Source organism: Schistocerca americana, chromosome 6 (genome assembly GCF_021461395.2).
Source record: "Schistocerca americana isolate TAMUIC-IGC-003095 chromosome 6, iqSchAmer2.1, whole genome shotgun sequence".
Lineage (NCBI taxonomy): Eukaryota > Metazoa > Arthropoda > Insecta > Orthoptera > Acrididae > Schistocerca > Schistocerca americana.
Window position 1 is genome coordinate 119,854,403 of NC_060124.1, and position 24,970 is coordinate 119,879,372.

A 24,970-nucleotide genomic window follows, 5' to 3' on the forward strand; every position below is an offset into this window, starting at 1 on the left:
TGTGTCTGTGTATGTGTGGATGGATATGTGTGTGTGTGCGAGTGTATACCTGTCCTTTTTTCCCCCTAAGGTAAGTCTTTCCGCTCCCGGGATTGGAATGACTCCTTACCCTCTCCCTTAAAACCCATATCCTTTTGTCTTTCCTTCTCCTTCCCTCTTTCCTGACGAGGCAACCATTGGTTGCGAAAGCTAGAATTTTGTGTGTATGTTTGTGTTTGTTTGTGTGTCTATCGACCTGCCAGCGCTTTTGTTTGGTAAGTTTCATCATCTTTCTTTTTAGATATATTTTTCCCACGTGGAATGTTTCCCTCTATTATATTCATATATATATATATATATATATATATATGTGTGTGTGTGTGTGTGTGTGTGTGTGTGTGTGTGTGTGTGTATGTGTGTTTTCTTTACCGAAGAAGGCTCTGGCTGAAAGCTAAAATGTGTAACTGTCTATTGACTGTGCCTGTCTGCAACTCAATGTGTCATCTTTATAGTAAGTAGCAATCTATCCTTCTTATAATATTGTTGATATTCCTACCTGGACTTCCCATTTTAAGATTTCTGCCAGTATTAGTAACACTGTTTCCTCCTGTGATTAAGTGGGAAATGTTTTTAAGAAGTTTGCTGTTACTTTATTTTTCATGCAACATAATCCATTGCGCTTTGTTTTTTCAGTATTGTTCAGATAACAATTTGAAAATGGTATTGGGGGCCAAAAATGGTTGTGATGATTGAAAATAAAAGTGCAACTGGTAGCATTATTGTTTCCAACTAATTACTATATTTGCAGACCCTGCATCACCTTCTTCCACACGCTGAAAAAATTTAACTTTTGGCTAAGTGTTCATAAGTCAGTTATCCAGTATGAGCAAACTGCAGATATCAGAACACTACTAGGGTCTACAGGGGGTTTTTATCTTTTGTATCACCTCATACAACTCACAACTGGAAGACAACAGTATTGCCCTTTGACAAAAAGGGTCTTGAGTATCACCTTACTAGCCACATATAACACGAATAACACATGTGAACTTCCCAACACTCCTTTCACTAATCACAACTTGAGAAAGGTGCTGTAGTCTCGGGAGGTGGTGGACCTGACACCCCTGCCTTTTTCCATCAGACATAACAGTTCTCCAGTTGCTCCTGCTGTTCACTTACCTGGCCTGGTGTACTCACAGCATGGCAGAGAGTATGTCCATTGTACCAGTTATTAGGGTTTCTTCCCATTACATTCTATATGGAGCACTGGGAGAATGATTGCTTGATTCCCTCTGTACCTGCTGCAGTTATTCTAACCTTATCCTCATGATCCCTGTTTGAATGATATGTAGGGGGTTGAAGCATATTCCTAGAATCATCATTTAAAACTGGTTCTAGGAACTTTTTTAGTAGACTTCCTTGGAACAGTTTATGTCTATCTGCAAGAGTGTGTCAGTTCAGTATCTCTGTGACACTCTCCCATGGAGCAAACAAACCTGTGACCATTTGTGCTGCCCTTCTCTGTATACATTTAATAATCCCTGTTAGTCCTATTTGGTATGAATCCCTCTAGCAATATCCTAGAACTAGTCACACGAGTGATTTGCAAGCAATCGCCTTTGTAAAGTGATTGCACTTCCCCAGTATTCTACAAATAAACCTTTAACCACAACTGGGCCTATGTGATCATTCTATTTCATATCCCTACAAAGTGTTACTCTCACTCTGATGTGGCCATCATAGCAGCTCTACATGTGCAGGCTGGTATTGCTTATGATATATACCCACCAGTAGAGGTAACTGGATTCATATCAATTTAGTTGTGCTGTACACATACATTCCTGCATAGTAACATCTAATGTGTTAGACAACAACAAAAGATTGGAAAAAGTTAAAAGTCTCACGACGACGTCAGTTTTTCTGTAAAACTGCTAGGTCAGTTCACTGTTGCATGTAGTTGTAGCTAACATAAACTCAATTTGAACCATCTTATAACTTTTACGGGAATCATTCATTATTTTTTCATACAGCTTCTGTGTTTTTGAATAGTCTTGTCTCTAGTATGTCGTGTAAGCTTGTAGAATATCTTCAGTTTTCATAGCTACTATTTTTTGTCATTTTATATTGATCCTAAAAATTAGATTCAGGCTGTTAAATATAGTCCAAATTTGGTGTAAAGCCCAATTTTTGACCATCTTGTTTGCATGACTAACCTATGCTGTTTTTGTTCTATAATGCCACCAAGGACATGTTAAGAGGGTGGCAAGCAGAAGTGCAACATTCCTTAGTCCATGTAAAAACCCTAATTTAGATGACAAAAAGTGTAGAAAAATGAGAAAAATAGTTGAAAACCGGTATCAGATGTATGAAATGTAAACTTTCTTTCCATTTTCGATGTGCAAGAATTGATCCATCAGTGAAAGAAAGCAACGAATTCATGACCGGCTGGAATTGTGTTCAATGCTGCCTCAAAAACACAGGTAAAATAACAAACACAAATAATTTTCAGCATTAGTTGAAGACTTAAGTGAAATTCAGTGTCAGTGGCTGAGATTTCTCTACTAAATAAAAAGGTGAACAAAATAGATCAACAGCGCCTGCTCAACAACTGTAGTCCTAAATTAAAAACAAAAGAAAGCTTTCCAGCCATTATTACTAAAAACAGGTTATCAGATTCTTGATACAATAGAGAAAGATGTAGCATTTAAATCTGTGCAAACAAAGAACAACACTCCAAACTGCAAAAAGACCTAAGTAAACATAAACAAACTGTTCAATACAACAACAGTGAAATCCGTGAAAGTGTATGGAATAAACTGTCTCAAGAGAGCAATAGAAGAAGTGAGGTGAACCAGAAACACAAGAAGGGATGGATTGTAATATATGGAGACAATCATGGAATAGCGTAAAACATCACGAATATCCAGGACAACTTTACAGCTGTGGCCCACAAGCAACCTGGAGCACCTCCTTCTGCTGTGGTGAAACCATGTGTGCAAAATAGTGAGTCTTTTTCATCAAATGATTGTGTCGTAATCATGGGAGGTACAAATGATGTAGCAAAAAATGAAGCAAATGACGCTATCAGTCACATGAAAGTGGCACTATCATTAGTGAACTTGGAAGTGCACAAGACTAATGTTAGGCTTAAAACAATATGTAGTAAATTTCACACTGTGTCCCTGGTTAATGTCAGCAATCTAGAAAGCGACCTGTATACAACTCACGGTATGCACATGAATAAAAAAGGCAAAAAGACTGTCAGCAAATCAACTGTTGAGGAAATTAGACGAAATTCTCCACAACACGGTGTAAATAAGTGCATTGCCATGGAATGGCCCAACCCACCAAATCAGAATCTGCCACATGAACAGCCACTGCAGGCAAGCCTGGGAAACCTGTAAAGCCTGCTGGACATTTTGGTAGCCCTAAATCATTCTGTATGGCAGGAGAAACTCAAATACACCAGAATTTCAGTAGTCTCAAAAACAAGCACAATGATCCGGATATTATTACTTTGCTTGATAAATGTGATATTTTAGTCATAAGTGAACACTGGTACATAGAAGACCTAATTAGCATTAGTCAACAACTGTAAATACTATAATAGCAGGGAATATAAATATAGACTTATTAACCATTGATCCCAACACCAAAAAGCTACATCTCCTACTCGATGAATTCAATAATAATAATAATAAAGATTTTATTGTCTTTAGGCCATTACAGCAATTGACAATGTCAAATGAAGTTACAGTGTGATAAGGTATTGACTACTGAAATATTTTAGCTTATATTACAATAAATGTGCAGTGGGTCATCTGTTGGATTACTGCATTTTACAGTTGAAGAATTCATTGATATCATAGAACGGGTGGGCAATAAACCATTCATGCAGTCCTTCTTTGAATGTATGTTCAGGAAGATTCTGTATAGCATGTGGCAGCTTATTAAATAGTTTGTGCTCAGTGACTTCATAGCTATTTATTGATTTTGATAGTCTGTGGTAAGGCGTGTATATGTGTTTGATGCTTCTTGTGTTGTAACAATGTACATTTTCTCTTGTAGGTTCTTCTTCGTAAAGATTAAGACATTGTATATATAGAGGTTTATTACTGTCATAATTTTTTGTTTAGTAAATAAGGGTTTGCAGTGAGCCTTATGTGAAGAATTTGTAATTATCCTAATGGCTTTCTTCTGCAATAATAGGATGTCATGTATATGACTACAGTTACCCCACAAGATAATGCCATAGACTATTATACTTTGGAAAAATGCAAAATAAGATGATCTGATGTATGTTTCAGGTACACAATTTCTGAGTTGTCTTAATAAATAAATTACTCTAGATAGCTTACTAATAATATAGTTTCAATGTAATGGAAGGAAACATTCCACGTGGGAAAAATTATATACAAAAACAAAGATGAGGTGACTTACCGAACAAAAGCGCTGGCAGGTCGATAGACACACAAACAAACACAAACATACACACAAAATTCAAGCTTTCGCAACAAACTGTTGCCTCATCAGGAAAGAGGGAAGGAGAGGGGAAGACGAAAGGAAGTGGGTTTTAAGGGAGAGGGTAAGGAGTCATTCCAATCCCGGGAGCGGAAAGACTTACCTTAGGGGGAAAAAAGGACAGGTATACACTAGCACACACGCACATATCCATCCACACATACAGACACAAGCAGTGCTTGTGTCTGTATGTGTGGATGGATATGTGCGTGTGTGCGAGTGTATACCTGTCCTTTTTTCCCCCTAAGGTAAGTCTTTCCGCTCCCGGGATTGGAATGACTCCTTACCCTCTCCCTTAAAACCCACTTCCTTTCGTCTTCCCCTCTCCTTCCCTCTTTCCTGATGAGGCAACAGTTTGTTGCGAAAGCTTGAATTTTGTGTGTATGTTTGTGTTTGTTTGTGTGTCTATCGACCTGCCAGCGCTTTTGTTCGGTAAGTCACCTCATCTTTGTTTTTATATATAATAATATAGTTTACATGTTAGCCCCAGAATAACTTTTCGTCTAAATAAACTCCCAGGAATTTAACAGAACTAGGGTCATCAGATAGTGGCTTGTCTCTTAGAGTGAAGATTATCTGCTGAGTTTTATTTTCATTTAGCAGGAAACCATTTGCTCTGAACCAATATGCTGCATGAGTGAGTGTATTTTCAGCACAGGTTTTAAGATCATTAAGATTGTTACTGCTATGAAGCAAAGTCATATCATCTGCATACAATATAGTGGTGGATCTAATAAACGAGGGGAGGTCATTGATCATTATCAGAAACAGGAAGGGCCCGAGTACAGATCCCTGAGGCACACGTACTTTAACATTTTCTATGTTTGACATTTCCTTACCAACACAAACAACCTGTTTACGGTTGTTGAGATAAGCTTTTAATAGTTGAGACTGTTTCCTTCGATGCCGTAGAATTCTAGTTTCTCTAGTAGTGGCGTGTGCTCAACACAGTCGAAGGCCTTGCTTAGGTCACAGAATGAGACCTGAGCAAAGCTTTTGTTCTCAAAAACTTTGAGGATGTAACTGACTACCGTGTTGCATCAATGGTCGACAGATTCTTCCTAAACCCGTATTGTGTAGCATTAATTATTCCTAGATTCTCAAAGTGAGATAAGAATTGTTGGTACATGATGCATTCTATTACCTTGGAGAATGCGGGTACTATTGAAATAACTCATCAGGAAAATATCCCTCAAGTAAGCACTTGTTTATGCAATGGGTTAAAGGGTACAGAATGCAATCACACACTTTTTTTAGTAGGTTGCATGATATGCCATATATATCTAAGCTATCAGATGATTTCAGTTGTTTTATGACTCCTTGTACATATCTAGGCGATACTTTGGAGAAGGTTAGCATGCTTGTATTTAGTGACTGTCTACTCCAATTTTGGGAGAGTAACTCTGATGGACTAATGTCTGGTTTGATAATTGCATCTCCTATTTCTTTCACTGAATTAATAAAAAACTCATTGAGTGTTTGTGGTGGGATATTAATTTTGTCTTTTTTAGTATCTGTGGCAGCACTGTTAATTACTTTCCAAGCGGTTTTGCATTTATTGGTGGAATCATGTATGCTGTTGGCATTGTAGGTTTTTTTGGCTTGCAGGATGGCTTTTTTGTACTCATTCCTGCATTCCACATAGGCTGATTTGGCACAGTCAGACTTCATACTGTTGTATATGTTGTACAGTAACAAAACTTGTTTCTTTAGATCTGTCAGCTGTTTAGTGTACCATATATTTTGTCTGTTTTGAGATCTGGATTTGTGGCTGCTGTCCATTATTTTGATTTTCTTTATGGGAATACTACGGTTAAATAGGGTCAAGAATGCATTAAAAACTCTATCAAATATTATTTTGGCTGGCAGGTTATTACTTGATGCGTAATGTCAATCGACACTACAATGGCCAAACCAGTCTCTGTCAGCAAGGGAATTACGAAATGTGTTAATTTTATCCTCAGTTACGGGTCTGGTAATCACAACTGTTGGGACAGGTCTGTTTGCATTGCTCCTATTGAGGGGAATTTTACTTGCATAATTTAGAGATACAGAGTCATGATCAGAGAATGGGAACACTACAACTTCGCATGTGTTTTCAGTGGTCTTGAAGTTTACAAAGATATTATCTAAACATGCTTTGTTTCTTGTGGGCCTGTTATTAACATGATGTAAATTGTATTGTCTTAGTAAGTTTTCCAGATCTGCAACCCTGCCCTTACATTTAATAACATCAAAATCAGCATTCAAATCACCTCCTATTGCAATGTCATAGTGTAGCCATTTAATATTACTTAATTCACTCAATAGCATGTCCATTTTTTCTAAAAATATGTTAATGCTTCCCTTTGGTGATCTGTACATGGATACTACTAATAGCTTATGACTATTAATGATTATACCCGTAACTCCAAAGTGCTGTTCATCACACAGGGAATTTAGGTCTAGTTTGGTTACTGTACAATTGAGTGACTCGTTGGAATAAATTGCCACACCACCTCTAATGTGCTCTTTCCTACAGTAGCTATTTACTATACTAAATTTGTCAAATTTGGCAACTGCAAGTTCATTCTCATTAGTCCAGCGTTCACTCAGACAAAAAATATCAAACTGGTTATCAAGACCAAACTCATTTATGATAAGTTCTTTATCTTTCAGTCCTTGAACGTTAAGGTAACATATTTTAAGATCCATGCTCTTATTGCTTACACACTGAACACTATGGTGATTGGTTTTCAAACCTTTTTCAGGGCTTATCTTTTGGATTTCTGCCTCTTGTTGCCTTTTACTAAAAAATTGTTCACTTGGAATGACACCATTTATCCATGAGCCAACTAGAGAGACTGGCAACAGCAAAACATGTCTGGATAATATAATAACAAGCATGACCCATCTTCCCTACAGTACAGCTCTTCTAAAACTAGCCATCTCTGATCACCTTGCAGTACAGCTGCAATTGGAGGCAAATGAGATGCCCTTTGCTACTAAAAAGAAACTAATGTAAGCAAAATAATTATGTATAATGATAACATCAATAGACTGCACTGCATGTTCACACACATACCATGGTTTGAGAATGGTAAGTTTTCCTATGATAGCTTTGCTGCTGACTTCTACTATTGTTTTGATGCCACATGCCCAGTTTTTTTTTACGGCGCAAAACTGCTATGGTCATTAGCGTCCAGTCTGTGACTTAGGAAAAGGCAGAAATGGGAACGAAACTCAAAAAATTGGAGAAACTAAAAATAGAAGGAAAGCTTATAAAACCACTAAAGAAGGGGGGAGGGGGTTGTCCCCAAAAACAGCTTCAAACGACTGACGTCATCTCACTGCCACTAATAAACTCGAGAATGCGATCGGCTGAGCGCATGTCATCTGCTAAAATGGAAGATATATCAGGCGACAGCTGTAGACGGACGTGTAATGGAGTAAAATAGGGGCACTCAAGTAAAAGGTGTCTTACCGTCCACAGCTGAGAGCAGTGGGGACAGAGTTGGGGAGAATCACCACTTAAAAGATGTCGATGGCTAAAAAGACAGTGCCCTATCCGGAGTCTAGTTAAAATTACCTCCTCCCGACGATGCGTTCGGGAGGAAAAGGTCCAAGCACAGGGAAGAGCTTTCACATCCCGCAATTTATTATTGGGAAGAGTCGACCAATGTGGGTGCCATAAAAGAGTAACACAACGACATAAAACACTCCGTAGATCGGCGAAGGAAATCGTGCGAATAGCTGGCTGAAGAAGAGAGACTGCAGCCTTGGCCGCTATATCGGCCGCCTCATTTCCACAGATACCAACGTGTCCTGGGATCCAGAGGAACGCCACAGAGACGCCCCCCAAGTGGAGCAAGTGGAGGCAGTCCTGAATCCGGTGGACCAGAGGGTGGACAGGGTACAGAGCTTGGAGACTGAGGAGAGAGATGAGGGAATCTGAACAGGTAATATACTGTATCCGCTGATGGCGACAGATGTATTGGACAGCCCGGAGAACAGCGTAAAGCTCCGCAGTATAAACCGAACACTGGTCGGGAAGCCGAAATCGATTTGGGGTGTCGCCAACAATATAGGCACTCCCTACACCTAACGATGTTTTCGAGCCATCAGTGCAAATAAATGTGGCTTCCTTCATTTGTGCACATACAGCAGCAAATGCCCGACGATAAACAAGTGAAGGGGTACCATCCTTGGGAAATTGACAAAGGTCACAGAGCAGGCAGGTCCGGGGACGGAGCCAAGGCGGTGCTGTACCCCAAGTTGTCAAGAAGGTTTTAGGAAAGTGGAAGGAAAGAGAATGGATCAGTTGACGGAAGCAGACTCCTGGTGGTAGTAGGGAGGAAGGGTGGCCTGCATACCCTACATCCAAGGAGGCGTCGAAAAAAATGTCATGGGCCGGATTAGCAGGTATGGAAGACAGATGGCTAGCATAATGGCTCAGAAGGACTGCTCGCTGATTGGACAGCGGAGGTTCAGCCGTCTCAGCATAAAGGCTTTCCACAGGGCTGGTGTAAAAAGCTCCAGACACTAAACATAATCCACGGTGGTGGATAGAGTCGAGACACCGAAGAATAGACGGCCGAGCAGAGGAGTAAACTATGCTTCCATAGTCCAATTTCGAACGCACTAAGGCGCGATAGAGACGGAGAAGGACCACTCGGTCCGCTCCCCAGGAGGTACCATTCAGGACACGGAGGGTGTTGAGGGATCACAGACAGCGAGCCGAAAGATAGGAAACGTGGGAGGACCAGCACAGGTTTCTGTCAAACATAAGACCCAAGAATTTAGCGACGTCCGAAAATGGAAGGTTGACAGGTCCTAGATGTAAGGAGGGTGGAAGAAACTCCTTACAATGTCCATTATAATTATCCGGGCTGTTATGCCGTGGTCGGTTGATGAATTCTGAGGTGATTCCCAACGTTTTGTCTCCGACTGCGGGAGACATCTTCAAGGGGGTCTGTAGCTTGATGGAAGGTCCAACACACACACTGGCTCGCTACTGACTGCCGCAAAATTCCGTGTCCGCGCGCCCCTGCGCCGCGGCGTGACGTCACGTGTTTTGAAAACGTCAGTGCAATTGGCTGCTGTCCGTCGCCGTCGATCGCCGTTGCCATCACCCAGTAGTGGACGAGTGGTACACATCTTCTTTAACACCGGCATCCATATACGTTTGGAAGAGCACAAGGGAAATTGTAGAAGAGGAGAAACGGAACGATCAGCTGTTGCGGAGCATGCTTTCCAGCCAGGGAACCACAATATTCGTTTCGAGGAGACGCAAGTACTAGCGGCCACGAGCGGATACTACAAAAGGCTCTACAGGGAGGCAATCGAAATCGCTAAACACCCCCTGCAGTCGGAGACGAAACGTTGGGAATCACCTCAGAATTCATCAACCGACCACGGCATAACAGCCTGGATAATTATAATAGACATGATATTTCCGGCCGTGAAAGTTAACATTTTAGTACTCCTTACAATGCCAAAAATTAAGACAAACGGTCTTACTGGGAGAAAAGCGGAAGCTGGTTTCGATGCTCCAAGAGTGGAGGCGATCGAGACGTCCTTGAAGACGTCGTTCAAGAAGGCTGGTCCCTTGAGAGCTGTAGTAGATCGCAAAATCGTCTACAAAGAGAGAGCCTGAGACATTGGGAAGGAGACAGTCCATAATTGGATTTATGGCAATGGCAAACAGTACAATACTCAGCACGGAGCCCTGGGGTACCCCGTTTTCTTGGGAGAAAGTACGGGAGAGAGTAGTGTTCACCTGCACTCTAAATGTGTGCTCTGCCATAAATTCGTGAAGAAAAAGGGGTAGCCGACCTCGAAAGCCCCAAGAGAACAGTGTACAGAGGATGCCTGTCCTCCAACAGGTATCGTATGCTCTCTCCAGATCAAAAAATATTGCTACTGTTTGGCGTTTCCGGAGAAAATTGTTCATGATATAAGTGGAGAGAGCAACAAGATGGTCAACTGCAGAACGATGCTTTCGGAAAACACATTCGGCAGGTGTTAAAAGACTGCGGGACTCCAGCCACCAAGCTAAACAGCAATTCACCATACGCTCCAAAACCTTACATACACTACTCGTGAGAGAAATGGCGCGATAACTAGAGGGGAGATGTTTGTCCTATCCAGGTTTCGGAACAGGAACGACGATAGCTTCCCGCCACCATCTGGGAAAAGTACTGTCAGTCCAAATTCGATTATAAAGGCGAAGGAGGTAACGCAGACTATGGGTTGATAAATGCAGGAACATTTGGATGTGGGTACCATCCGGTCCTGGGACGGAGGAGCGAGAAGAAGAGAGTGCATGTTGGAGTTCCCCCATGGAGAAAACAGTATTATAGCTTTCGCGATTTTGAGAGGAGAAAGCAATAGGTTGCACTTCCGCTGCACGTTTCTTCGGGAGAAACGCTGGCGGGTAATTTGAAGAGCTCAAAATCTCAGCAAAGTGTTGACCCAATGAGTTAGAAATTGCGACGGGGTCCACGAATGTATCATGCGTGACAGTGAGCCCAGAGACGAGACTGAGGAGAAACAAGGCGTGCCAGATAACCGTGGAATCCAACTCCAAACTTTCGAGGAGGGAGTGAAGGTGTTAAATGAGCTAGTAAAGAAGTCCCAGCTTGCCTTCTTGCTATTGTGGATGACGCGACGGCATCGTGCATGGAACTGCTTATAGCGGATACAGTTGGCCAAAGTAGGATGGTGGCGGAAAACGTGAAGAGTACATCGCCGTTCACATATTGCGTCACGGCATGCCTCGTTCCACCAAGTAACAGGGGGCGCCGGGGCAATTCGGAGGTGCATGGTATTGAACGTTCCGCAGCTGTAAGAATAACATCTGTAATATGTGTGACCTCATCGTCGACGCTAGGAAAGTGATGGTCATCGAATGTCGCTAGAGACGAAAAAAGTGTCCAATCGGCTTGGGTAAACTTCCAGCGTCACAGGCGCATATATGGCAGTTGAGGCTGCAGTCTAAGGACACATGGAAAGTGGTCACTCGAGTGTGTATCATCAAGGACGAACCATTCAAAGCGCCAAGCTAGCGGAACAGTACTGACTGAAAAGTTGAAATCAGAGAAATTTGTTGTGGAGGCAGACAAAAATGTAGGGTCCCCAGTGTTGAGGCAAACAAGATCCGCTTGGTGGAAGACGTCTAGCAATAGTGAGCCACGTGGACAAGGATGTGGAGATCCCCAAAGCGGGTGGTGGGCATTGAAGTCCCCAACGAGCAAATAGGAGGATGGAAGCTGACCAAGAAGGTGACGGAGATCAGTTCGTGCCATTGGTGTGGACGATGGAATGTATTCAGTACAAAGAGAGAAGGTGTATCCAGAAAGGGAAAGACGGACAGCGACAGCTTGGAAGGAAGTGTTCAAGGGGATTGGGTGATAATGGAGAGTATCATGGAGAAGAATCATAATTCCTCCATGTGTTGGAGTGCCTTCAACAGAGGGGAGATCAAATTGGACGGACTGAAAATGGGGGAGAACAAAGCGGTCGTGGGGACGCAGCATTGTATCCTGAAGACACAAGATGACCGGCGAGTAGGATCATAAGAGGATCGACAAGTCACCCCGATTGGCTCGAATGCCGCGGATATTCCAGTGGATAATGGACATAGGGTGAACAGAAAATGGAGGATTGTGACCAAGGTTGCCGTCAACTCAACGACTGCTCAGAGCTTGCGACCGACAGCATGGAACGGCATTCAGCCGAAGGCAGAAGATCCTGATCCATAGGTTGTTCAGGAACAGCTCCTGCCACCAGAGATCAGCCGGTTGACTGGCCGCCAGCAGTGCACCTCGGCGACACAGAAGACGGCAGAGGGCGGTTACCGCCAGGTGGTGCTGTAGATGAGACATGCCTTGGCAGAGAAGGAGAGGAACTGGGTTTCTTATTAGCCTTCTTGGAAACATGATGTTTAGATGAAGGAGGAACCGATGGTTGTGAAGTTGGGGTATGTAAAAAATCCTCACGAGTATGCTCTTTTTTCGAAATCTTGGTGTCTGACTTTTGGACTCGAGATTTAGCAGAACCCGATGAAGGGTGAGCCATAGAGTGAGCAGGCGAAAGTGGGAAGGTTGAACGGGCGATCTTTGCGCTGGCCGATCTGACGACTGTGGCACTAAAGGTGAGATCACAAGTCTGCGTGGCCGCCTCCTTTGTTGGCCGAGGAGAGGCAAGGACAGTGCTGTATTTTCCTCACTGAGGCACAGTGGGCTTTTGATGGGCGAATAATTTTCGAGCAGCAAAGGTCGACACCTTTTCCTTTACTCTGATTTCCTGAATGAGCTTTTGGCCTTTAAAAATGAGGCAATCTCAAGAGGAAGCAATGTGGTCACCCATACAGTTGATGCAACGAGGGGATGGAGGTGTGCAAGCACCCTCATGGGCATCCTTGCCACACGTAACACATTTGGCCGGATTGGAACAGGACTGGGTGGTGTGATTGAACTGCTGACACCGATAGCAGCGCGTAGGGTTTGGGATGTAAGGGCGAATGGAAATTATCTCATAGCCCGCTTTGATTTTCGATGGGAGTTGAACTTTGTCAAATGTCAAGAAGACAGTACGGGTTGGAATGATGTTCGTGTCTGCGTGGCCGCCTCCTTTGTTGGCCGAGGAGAGGCAAGGACAGTGCTGTATTTTCCTGACTGAGGCACAGTGGGCTTTCGACGGGCGAATAATTTTCGAGCAGCAAAGGTCGACACCTTTTCTATTACTCTGATTTCCTGAATGAGCTTTTCGCCTTTAAAAATGGGGCAATCTCGAGAGGAAGCAATGTGGCCACCCATACAGTTGATGCAACGAAGGGATGGAGGTGTGCAAGCACCCTCATGGGCATCCTTGCCATACGTAACACATTTGGCCGGATTGGAACAGGACTGGGTGGTGTGATTGAACTGCTGACACCGATAGCAACGCGTAGGGTGTGGGATGTAAGGGCGAATGGAAATTATCTCATAGCCCGCTTTGATTTTCGATGGGAGTTGAACTTTGTCAAATGTCAAGAAGACAGTACGGGTTGGAATGATGTTCATGTCAACCCTTTTCATGACCGTATGAACAGCCATTACGCCCTGGTCAGACAGGTAGTGTTGAATTTCCTCGTCGGACAATCCATCGAGGGAGTGTGTATAAACGACTCCACGTGATGAATTTAAAGTGCGGTGCACTTCTACCCGGACAGGGAAGGTGTGCAGCAGTGAAGAACGCAGCAATTTTTGTGCCTGGAGGGCACTGACTGTTTCTAACAACAAGGTGCCATTTCGTAATCTGGAACAAAACTTTACAGGACCTGCAATTGTGGCGACACCTTTCTGAATAATGAAAGGGTTGACTGTGGAGAAGTTGTGACCTTCGTCAGACCGAGAAACAACAAGGAACTGTGGCAATGATGGAAGAACTGTCTGTGGCTGAGACTCATTGAACTTACGCTTGCGAGCAGACATAGTAGAAGAAGAGGAAACCATTGCAAAAGTATCCCCCATGATTACTGGCGTCTCAGATGACGCGCTCCTTCCTTGTGGGGGCCCTCTCTGAGGGCACTCCCGCCTTAGGTGATTGTTCACACCTCCCGAGAAACGGACGGAGGGACCAATCGGCACTTTCGGAAGGTATCAGCTCGGGTAATCCCCCCTTTCTGGGCCTGGCCGTTACCAGGGGGTACGTACGTGTCCTACCTGTCTACCCGGGGCGGGGAATTACGCGTTACCTCATCACCGGCTACACATGGAAATGCGTGGGTCGGCCTTCAGACACGCACAGGGAGGAAAAAAGAGAAAGGGAAAAAACAAAGGGAAAGGAAGGAAGGGAGGTCTCAAACGCCGCAGCAGAGAAAAGGGGAAAGAGAAGAGGTAAGGAAAAGAGAAGGACAAAGGAAGGACAAAGACTTGCAAGCAGAGAAAGCAAAGAATGTGTTACATTTTCGAGCGTCCGTCTCCGGACATAGGCACAAAACATACTCCCAGAGGGGGAAAAAGGGAAGGAAAGAGGCGGTGGTGAGAGGGGGGGGGGGAGGGGGGGCGAAGATGGGGGATGGGGAAGGATGCGGAAAGGGAAGGTATGCAGCCTGGAAAGGAAGGAAGGCCACATTAGCTCGGGGTCCCGTGCTCACTATGCACGTATCCACAAAAGAGTTGTGGACCCCCTGGAGGACATGCCCAGTTGTAGCCACAAAAGTTAAACAAACTAAAAATATAAACAAAAGTATCTGGATAAATAATGATGTCATTGAAGCAAGGGAAAAGTTAAAATTGTTGCATAGTGCAATGTTGAATAATACTCAAAATCTCAAGCTAAAAGGGGCCTTCAAAACTTATCAAGAATATTATAAATATTTATTAATACAGACCAGGGGCAGCTATGTTGCAAACAAGCTTCAGGCTTCACACAGTGTTACTTCTGGGGTCTGGGGAGTGATGAACAGTTTTAGAACAGGCAGAGACAAATGCTGTATGGACTTTAATATTGACCACAATGGAATGGTAGTAAAAGATCAACTTGAAATTGCTCAGTATTAATGTATTAAAAGTGTGCAGAGAAAGTGTGCTTGTACCTTGGTCTGTAGCAGTAAATAATATAATACTCAGGCACCTTCCCAGATAGACTAAAAATAACTCGGGTAACACCAATCTTTAAAAAAAGGAGACAAACTCAAAATTCGAAACTACAGACCCATCTCAATACTTCCAGCCTTTTCCAGACTAGTTGAAAAAAATCATATACAGCAGAATTATAAACTTTCTAATGTTTGAAAATCAAAATGGATTCTTAAAATATAAATCAACCAGCACAGTAACTGCTCATTTAATTGAAGAGATAATAACTGGCATTAACAACAAGCAACATGTTGCAAGTATATACCTTGACCTTGAGAAGGCTTTCGACTGTGTGAACATCACAACCCTATTAGAAAAGCTATGGAACATTGGCATCAGAGGTACTGTTCATGACCTAATAAAATCTTATATGAGTAACAGCAAACAGTTTGTACTGCTTAAGACTGAAAGTGGTGTTCACAAATCCAAAATCACTAATATAAAATAGGGAGTCCTCTTCTGTTTTTGATTTATGTAAATCACATAAGATATTGCACTCAAAGTTCCAAAATAGTTCTGTATGCAGATGATACATCCTTGTGTGTAAAAAGGAATCAATTAATGAACTAGAGATACACTGTAATATCATGACAAATGAAATTGTACAGTACTTTAATGAAAACCACTTACGTGTAAGCAGTAGTAAACCATGTCTCATGGAGTAGTTTTACTGATGAAATTAAACTATACATAGGCAATGAATTCAAAGCAACCTAAGTGGGAGACACATGTTGACACGCTAACATGTAAGTTTTCTGAGAATATATTTGCAATTAATATGATTAGCAAGTTCTGCAAAGACACTGTTGTCCTAAAGACTGCATACCATGCTCTATTTTCCTCTCACCTGAATTACAGAATAGAAATAGGGGGAGCAACAGCCAAAGCAAATCTAAGTAAGCTATTGCTACTTCAGAAAAGGACTATAAGATTCATCTGTGGAGCAAAATACACTCCTGGAAATGGAAGAAAGAACACATTGACACCGGTGTGTCAGACCCACCATACTTGCTCCGGACACTGCGAGAGGGCTGTATAAGCAATGATCACACGCATGGCACAGCAGACACACCAGGAACCGCGGTGTTGGCCGTCGAATGGCGCTAGCTGCGCAGCATTTGTGCACCGCCGCCGTCAGTGTCAGCCAGTTTGCCGTGGCATACGGAGCTCCATCGCAGTCTTTAACACTGGTAGCATGCCGCGAGAGCGTGGACGTGAACCGTATGTGCAGTTGACGGACTTTGAGCGAGGGCGTATAGTCGGCATGCGGGAGGCCGGGTGGACGTACCGCCGAATTGCTCAACACGTGGGGCGTGAGGTCTCCACAGTACATCGATGTTGTCACCAGTGGTCGGCGGAAGGTGCACGTGCCCGTCGACCTGGGACCGGACCGCAGCGACGCACGGATGCACGCCAAGACCGTAGGATCCTACGCAGTGCCGTAGGGGACCGCACCGCCACTTCCCAGCAAATTAGGGACACTGTTGCTCCTGGGGTATCGGCGAGGACCATTCGCAACCGTCTCCATGAAGCTGGGCTACGGTCCCGCACACTGTTAGGCCGTCTTCCGCTCACGCCCCAACATCGTGCAGCCCGCCTCCAGTGGTGTCGCGACAGGCGTGAATGGAGGGACGAATGGAGACGTGTCGTCTTCAGCGATGAGAGTCGCTTCTGCCTTGGTGCCAATGATGGTCGTATGCGTGTTTGGCGCCGTGCAGGTGAGCGCCACAATTGGGACTGCATACGACCGAGGCACACAGGGCCAACACCCGGCATCATGGTGTGTGGAGCGATCTCCTACACTGGCCGTACACCACTGGTGATCGTCGAGGGGACACTGAATAGTGCACGGTACATCCAAACCGTCATCGAACCCATCGTTCTACCATTCCTAGACCGGCAAGGGAACTTGCTGTTCCAACAGGACAATGCACGTCCGCATGTATCCCGTGCCACCCAACGTGCTCTAGAAGGTGTAAGTCAACTACCCTGGCCAGCAAGATCTCCGGATCTGTCCCCCATTGAGCATGTTTGGGACTGGATGAAGCGTCGTCTCACGCGGTCTGCACGTCCAGCACGAACGCTGGTCCAACTGAGGCGCCAGGTGGAAATGGCATGGCAAGCCGTTCCACAGGACTACATCCAGCATCTCTACGATCGTCTCCATGGGAGAATAGCAGCCTGCATTGCTGCGAAAGGTGGATATACACTGTACTAGTGCCGACATTGTGCATGCTCTGTTGCCTGTGTCTATGTGCCTGTGGTTCTGTCAGTGTGATCATGTGATGTATCTGACCCCAGGAATGTGTCAATAAAGTTTCCCCTTCCTGGGACAATGAATTCACGGTGTTCGTATTTCAATTTTCAGGAGTGTATAAGGAATCATGCTGTGGCTTTGTTGTGTACATAGTTCCATGTAGTCAGCGTGTACACAACTTTCCCACTAGAGCGCGCCCCGCTAAGCACAACAGCGCAGGCGCTGCACTCGTCCATCTCCGCACTAAGAGTTGGCGCTGCCTTAGAAATGGACCAAATTCTGCTTCTGCCGATACGCGTATTAATATGTAACGCAGCCAATGAGATTGCTGCTAACATAGAACCTTTTCTCCTCGTGGATCACACTCGCGCAGTGATACCTGAATGCACGAGGTAATATAACGAGTGTACAGACCTCCGATGAGTCAGTCTGCATTTGTCTGTATCAGTCTATAGTCAAGTTTCAGTCTGTGCCTAATAAGATTATCATATTCCTGTACATAGCCATGAAGATAAATGAATAGACAGTTTGTCAAGTATCAGAGATATGTGAGAATAAGATTAACGTACCAAGACCAAAGGAACTTCAGAATGTCAATTGTAAACAGCATCCAGAATCATGTTACGTAATGTCTATATTTTTTATTATTTTAATAAATGTGTGTGATAATTAATCAAGTTCTGTTTAAAGTTGGTCACCGTCAATCTGCTACTCTAAGCGTACAAGTGGCATTTCTATCGTCTGACCTAACGGCAGAAGATAAACACGCCACGATAAGACCACGAAACATATTGCTGACACTCGCCTGCTCCGCTAGAGCGACAAGTCAAATAATCTGATGGTGTGTGTACTGAAGGTCTTATAGTACGCACCCCACAGGCTTGTTTCCAAAAACTGGTGTACTAACTGTAGTAAACATGTACATTCTAAAAGCCATATTACTTGTTGAAAGACTGCAACCCAACATTTCTTCCAATTTGTATCAGTACAATACCAGAAATTAAAAAAAAATTACATTAGCAGCCATAAAACAGCACTCTATGAAAAGGGTCCACAATATGCAGTTTTAAAGTGCACTGCCCTGAAAAGTTGTGGCACTACCCACATTGAAGCTTAAATTTCATCTAAAGAAATTCCTGTTACAAAACCCATTTTACACACTAGAAGAATACCATACTTACATGCAGAATAAGAATTGCTTTGAAAAAATATGTTGATACTGTTAATGAAACCATTTTATTTGTAATTTTCAACATTTTGTTAATCAATGACATAATCAGAAGAATGTATTATTGTGCCACGTACAAAGAATTGTAACCTGTTTTTATACATATGCAATTAATCATTCGATGTTGAATAAAGTATTATTATTATTATTAACAAAGGCAAAATATATCACACAGGGAAAAAGGAAGAAATGGAATGAAACAAATATGACCAAGGTGATTCATGCAGTCAGAAATAAAACTATGTGTGTCCTGAAGGCTGCTAAAGTTTGGTACGATTTATTTATATGATTTTATGCCCATATTTATTGTGCCACAATCAATGTTGGAAACATTTAGCAAGGACGGAGTTTCTCCTTCAAAATTAATTTCATGGAAAATGTGAAGAAAATTTGTAGTAGGTGCAGAGGCTAGTGTCTTACCTACTTCACAGAGAAGAGAATTTTTATGGCCTCACACATCATGACATACTTTGAATGGCTTATCAATTAGCAACAAGGAATGGTCTAAAACAATTGTTTTAGAAGGGAGAAGCATGAAGGGCCTAGGAGGATCTATTTTTGCTGTGTCATAAGAAATGGGCAAGAATTAATTGCTTTTATGATATAACATGTAAGAGCATATCAGATACTTGTCCAGAGTAATTGGTCATCGCCCAGGGAAAAATACATATTTATTTGGACTTTTCTGAACATAGTTGATTAAAATCACAGGAGGGTCCAATACTTGGGCAGCACAGATCACTAGTAGTTCATTTTTCTCTCCTGGAGTGTTGACATTGTGTTAAATTGTTAAAACTAAATGGCATAGTCTTATGCACCTTCAAGAGTTTTTGCAGCGTGAAAGTCGGAGATGTATGTTTCCCCCTTTTCCATAGTGGACAGTCAGTCCACTAGAGCACACAATTCTCGAATGAGCATGAGGAAGCCCAATGCCATTTCTTCCCGCATGCAAAGTGACTACAGTGATACCTACCAGACTTTCATGGAACTACATGCAGCAAAGAACTCTGTTAATGATTTCCTATGACAAATCAAAAAATAGTGAAGCCGAAAGAGCAAACTACATAAGTTTGAGGAACAAATACAAGGCAGAAATTAGGTTAAGCAAGTGCAAGGCAAATGATGATTATATTAATAAGTCTCAAAATAAATGCAAAGCAGCCTGGACTTATGTCAAGACTCATCTGGGTAGAAATAAAGATGTTAACAAAAATAATTCATGTGATGCTTGTATCACACCGGATGATTTCAACACCTTCTTCATTAATGCTGCCAGTATGAATAACAGTGCTGCAAATGAAAATATCCATAAATGTGGCAACAACCATATCTCAAATAATAGAAATTCATTTCTACAAAATTTTGAGGATATGGTTCTTGTGTTTAAATGGAAAGAAGTAAAGTAACAGATATTAAAACTGCAATAGCAAAATTAAGTTACTCAAAATCAGAAGACATTTATGGTCTCTCCAATTTTGTAATAAAAAAACTAGCAGATGTAATAGCACATCCATTCTGTTCTCATGAACTGGATGTTCGTCAGTGGCTGTTTCCCTTCATCCTTAAAAATGGCAGTCGTTACTCCACTGCACAAGAAAGGTGACAAGTCTTGTCCTAATAATTACCATCCAATCTCCCTTGTACCCATCATATGAAAAGTAGTGGAATATTGCATACAGCTCCAAATCAGTCAACATCTGTCTGTGAATAATATTCTTAGTGACTCTCAGTATGGCTTCAGGTCCGGCCTGTCAATGGCAAAAACAGTTGAAGATGTTGTTTCATATATATTGTCATCATTCGAATCAGGATTATCAGTTAATGCCACTCTTGTGGACCTCAGCAAGGCATTTGACTCTGTCAGTCACAGGATACAACTAGAAAAGCTGCACTGCTATGGTATTAGAGGCTCAGAACTACCTCTGATCAGATCCTATATGAGTGACAGAAAACAAATTGTGCATTTTAACAATATGAAGTCAAATGTCTTGGATATCATGCAGGGTGTACCACAAGGCTCTGTGTTTGGACCTTTACTTTTTATAATATATGTAAATGACTTGCCCAGCACCATGTTATGTAAATCCACACTCTATGCAGATGATACAACTTTTGTTACAGCAGGCAAAAATTTAGGAAAATTAAACGAGGAAAGTGAGGCTCATCTCAGAGCAGCCATCAAGTGGTTCCAACTCAATGACTTGCATATAAATAGTGATAAAACTGTAAATATTCTCTTTAGCTTGTGTGTTAAGAGTAATAAGATTGATTGTGTCTCAGCTAAACTACTTGGGATTCATCTTGACACAACATTAACGTGGAAGAGTCATACTGATTATATTTGTACTAAGTTAGCACGTGTGACATATTTGTTAGGTAAACTAAGGTCATGTGTTAGTGGTAAGTTATTACTTAATGCATACTATGCCTTTTTCCACACCCATTTAGCAGATGCCACTTTGTTGTGGGGAAACTCACCTGGAGCAAAACAAGTCTTCATTTGGCAAAAGAAGGCAGTCAGATGCATCCATGGAGTCAGAAATTACGAGTCTTGTAGACCATATTTCAAAAATCTAAAAATACTAACAGTTGCAGCCCTCTTTATACTAAGTTGTCTGATATACACAAAAGAAAACCAACACAGTCACAAACTACGACAATCTATCCATCACCATGTCACACGTATAAAACAGCAAATTGACATCCCAAAGTGTCACAAAGAAATGGTTTGGAGAAAAAGCTTTTTATACAATAGAAGGGTTTATAATGTGCACTAAAGATGATATTAAGTACCGGTACTAATATAGTTTCACTTAGATTAAACTTATACATGTAAATATAATGCAAATACCATGTGCAGCATCAAGGACAAATTTTTGTATTAGACAATAATGATCTACAATATATTACACCATTCCTGTTAGTTATGTAAACTGTATATGCACACAAATGATGACATCAATTGAATTTTTTAATGCCTAAAGATGGACAATAAAATAAAAAAAATAAATAAAAACCAACAATTCAAGCGAGTGTAAATTTAAGATGCAGACTTCTACCCTATGTATCACACTCAAATTGACTGTGAAGGCAAGAACAGACTAATTACAGTGTGCTCAGAGGCTTTTAAATGGTCATTTTTGCCACGTGTCATACATGAATGGATGGGACAAAGCCCTAATAACTGGTACCTTTTGCCAAGCACTTCACAGTGTTTTGCTGAGTACATATGTGGATGTATAAATTAGTGATCTGAGAGAGAAAGAGAGAGAAGGGAGGGGGGAGGGGGGGGGGGGGAAGGGGAAGTGCATGTCAAAAAAATTATCCCATTTCATTGCAGCAGGGTGCTACAGCAAAACCAGTTTTGAATTATTTCAAAATACAAACAGTCGTGGTTGTGAAATTATTTAATGTCAATGACATGTTTTGCTCTTTTGGGGCATCATCAGATTGTGTAAAAGTAGCTGTATATGAAAACTATCTGTCCCATAAGCATATAAAATGGAAATTGGTTACAATAGTAACTGAATATGTAATCCATCCATCAAAAAAACATAAAATACAAGGTAGACCTTGAACGAACCAGCTGACACACAGTAGTAGTATCTTGTTCGCACGCAAAGTGTCAGTGTGATGCATGTGGCTCATACCACGTTTATTTTGTAAGCGTAGCCCTATTTTGTACTACTACAGCAGTGTCAGCTGGTGTTTTCAAGGTCCACATTGCGTTTTATATATTTTTATGATGGATGGGTTACATATCCACTTACTGTTGTGACAAATTTCCATTTTATGTGGCTATAAGATGGACGGATTTCATATCCAGCTACTTTTACACCCTAAAAGGATGAAACATGTCACTGACATTAAATAATTTTGCAACCAAGACTGTTTTAATTCCAAAATAAGTGCAAATTGTTTCCAGAGTGACTAACTTGTACTCTTTTTTTATGTGTGTATTACTGCCTCCAGAAGGTAAGCATAGACCAGCACTTCTGACTCATAATTTATTACTACTCAATATTAGACATTTTCTTAATCAGAAGGTCATGTTTTAAATTTAAGTGTAACTTTTTGTGTATTTTCTGATTATCTGAAGTCTGGACTGTGCTTGCTTTTCACTACTTCCTTTCACACTTTTTAATCTTAGTCTGTCTTGTATCAAGCTGTTAGTATCTAACAGGTGTAGAATTTCCTTTATTTGCTGAAGGCTATTATTGTCTTTACATTGCTTACTTTGCTCAACTACTTAAAGAAGAATTTTTTTCTATTTTTTGCTCTGTAATTTCTGTGTTAATTTTCAACAATTTTTTATTGAATAGATCTAACATATTAATTTTTGCGTCTTTTGAATCCTATGTTGGAAGAAACCAGAAATACATGGTCTTTTCAAAAAATTCCCAAACATTCGTAATTTTGTACCAATGGTGTGTTGGAGTGAAATGTGGTTGGTATCCCAGCACACACCTGTTTTTAATGTGTAACTGCTGGAAGTTTCATTGTTGTATGTCTGTTAATTATTGTTCAGTGCTGTACTGCATAGAACATCATGTCACACAGTTTGCAAATTTCAAGATGGCAGAGTTCGATAGAACAGCAACATGTCTACATTAAATTTTGCATGAAACTCAAGAAAACCTTCACAGACACTCCAAATGATACAGAAAGCCTACAATGATGAGTGATTAAGCTGTACTTGATGTTATGAATGTTGGACACAGTTTAAAAATGGCTAGACAGCAGTTAAAGATGATCTCATTCAGGATGCCCTTTGATATCTGCTGACGATGCTCATGTCAGGAATGTCATCATGAATCCATGCCACATGGACTAGGTGTTAAACAATGGTACTATTAGGATGTGTTGCAATGCCTGCGAGAAAATGTGAGAAGGAAATGGCCTGAAATGTGGTTAGACAGTTCATGGCTCTTGCATCACGATAACGCACCCACACATTCATCCCTGCTGGTGTGTGACTATTGCAAAAAACTGAAATCACTATGCTGCTTCATCCTCTGTACTCTCCAGGCCTGGCCCCTGCAGACTTCTTTTATTTACAAATTTGGAAACCCCCATAGGAAGCACCAAGATTTGCAATGATAGTTAAGATAAAAGAAAATTCGAAGACAGCATTTTCGAAGGAGACCGTGCATAAAGAGCAAAAGTTAAGTGTAGAAAAATTTTGTGGGGAAGTTCCAGAATTGTTTGAACAGACCTCGTGTGTCATTTTATCCAACAATGGGTTGTGTACAAAAAATCAATAAAAGCGACTGTGTTATCAAAATTAAAAACTGACACAGAAATCTACAACTGTTTCAGGTAAATCCATTACTTCACTGATGTTGTCAGTATCCATGAACAATACAATGTCTATCTGCTTACCTTCAGACCTAAATTCAGCTCCCTTAATGAACGCCTCATCTCTGATGTTAGTGCATTCATTCGCTCACACTCTTGAATTGCAACAATTACATATGGTGTCCTGTCTTCAACTTTAGCCATCAGTTCAATAATGTTAAATGGTTCTGGTAATTTATCATATATATCTTCTAGAACCGACTTCACCTGTAATAAATATAATGCTTGTTGTTATGACTGTCATATAAATGAATGGAGACAAATAAGTACTGAGAAAGTACTTAATATTCAGTACTATTACTTGAATTATATTGTTTTAAGACTTGTTGATATTTTGAATGATTGTCAAAAGTAGAAATATATGAGTCAATGAAGGAACTTAAAATTCGGTAGTTCATAATCATGAGCTTTGGTGCTCCTGACTTTACTGATACAATATAAGACTACAATTCATTTAGAAAGTTAATTCAATTATCATGTTGTAATATATGTGAAAAAATAATCACAAATTCAAAACTAGTGATGAAAGTAGTTTTGTACAGAATAATACAAATAATGTGAAGTCATACTGCCTAACAGCACAATTATAATTATAATGCTTTGCAGATACCCTCTATGAATTTTTCAGTATTTCTTAGAAAAATCTGAAACCCTAATATGTCACCTATCTTACAAAATGAGCCAAATAATAATGTTTGTGATTTCCGTATTAATTTTTGAAGGAGTCTGAACAAAAACACGATGTAGACATTTCCTTAACATTTATAATCTATCCTCAGTTGTAAACTTTCTTAGCAAAACTGTTCAATAACACCTTAATAGACAACATTTGTGAATGTGGCAACATGGTAAAGAAGTTGTTTTCTTTCAGTTTTAGTTGGGTTATCAAATTATGATGGCCAATTTGCCATAACAGACAACATGGCAGCTCTAAATAAATCATGTGTTAATTAGAAAACTAGTAGGATAGTTAATGAACTCAGAACAGACACCTTTAGAAGAAACTTATAAAATATCAAGTGG

General features: G+C 41.3%; 1 protein-coding gene across 1 annotated transcript in view; it reads right to left on the minus strand.

Moving 5' to 3' along the window:
• The window catches only part of LOC124620004 (dynein beta chain, ciliary-like), a 588,564-nt gene that overhangs the window by 96,827 nt on the left and 466,767 nt on the right, over positions 1-24,970 (minus strand). Inside the window, exon 30 of the mRNA XM_047146668.1 lies at positions 23,972-24,154. Within this exon, the coding sequence (XP_047002624.1) occupies positions 23,972-24,154 (183 nt within the window). The remainder of the gene's footprint in view (positions 1-23,971; positions 24,155-24,970) is intronic.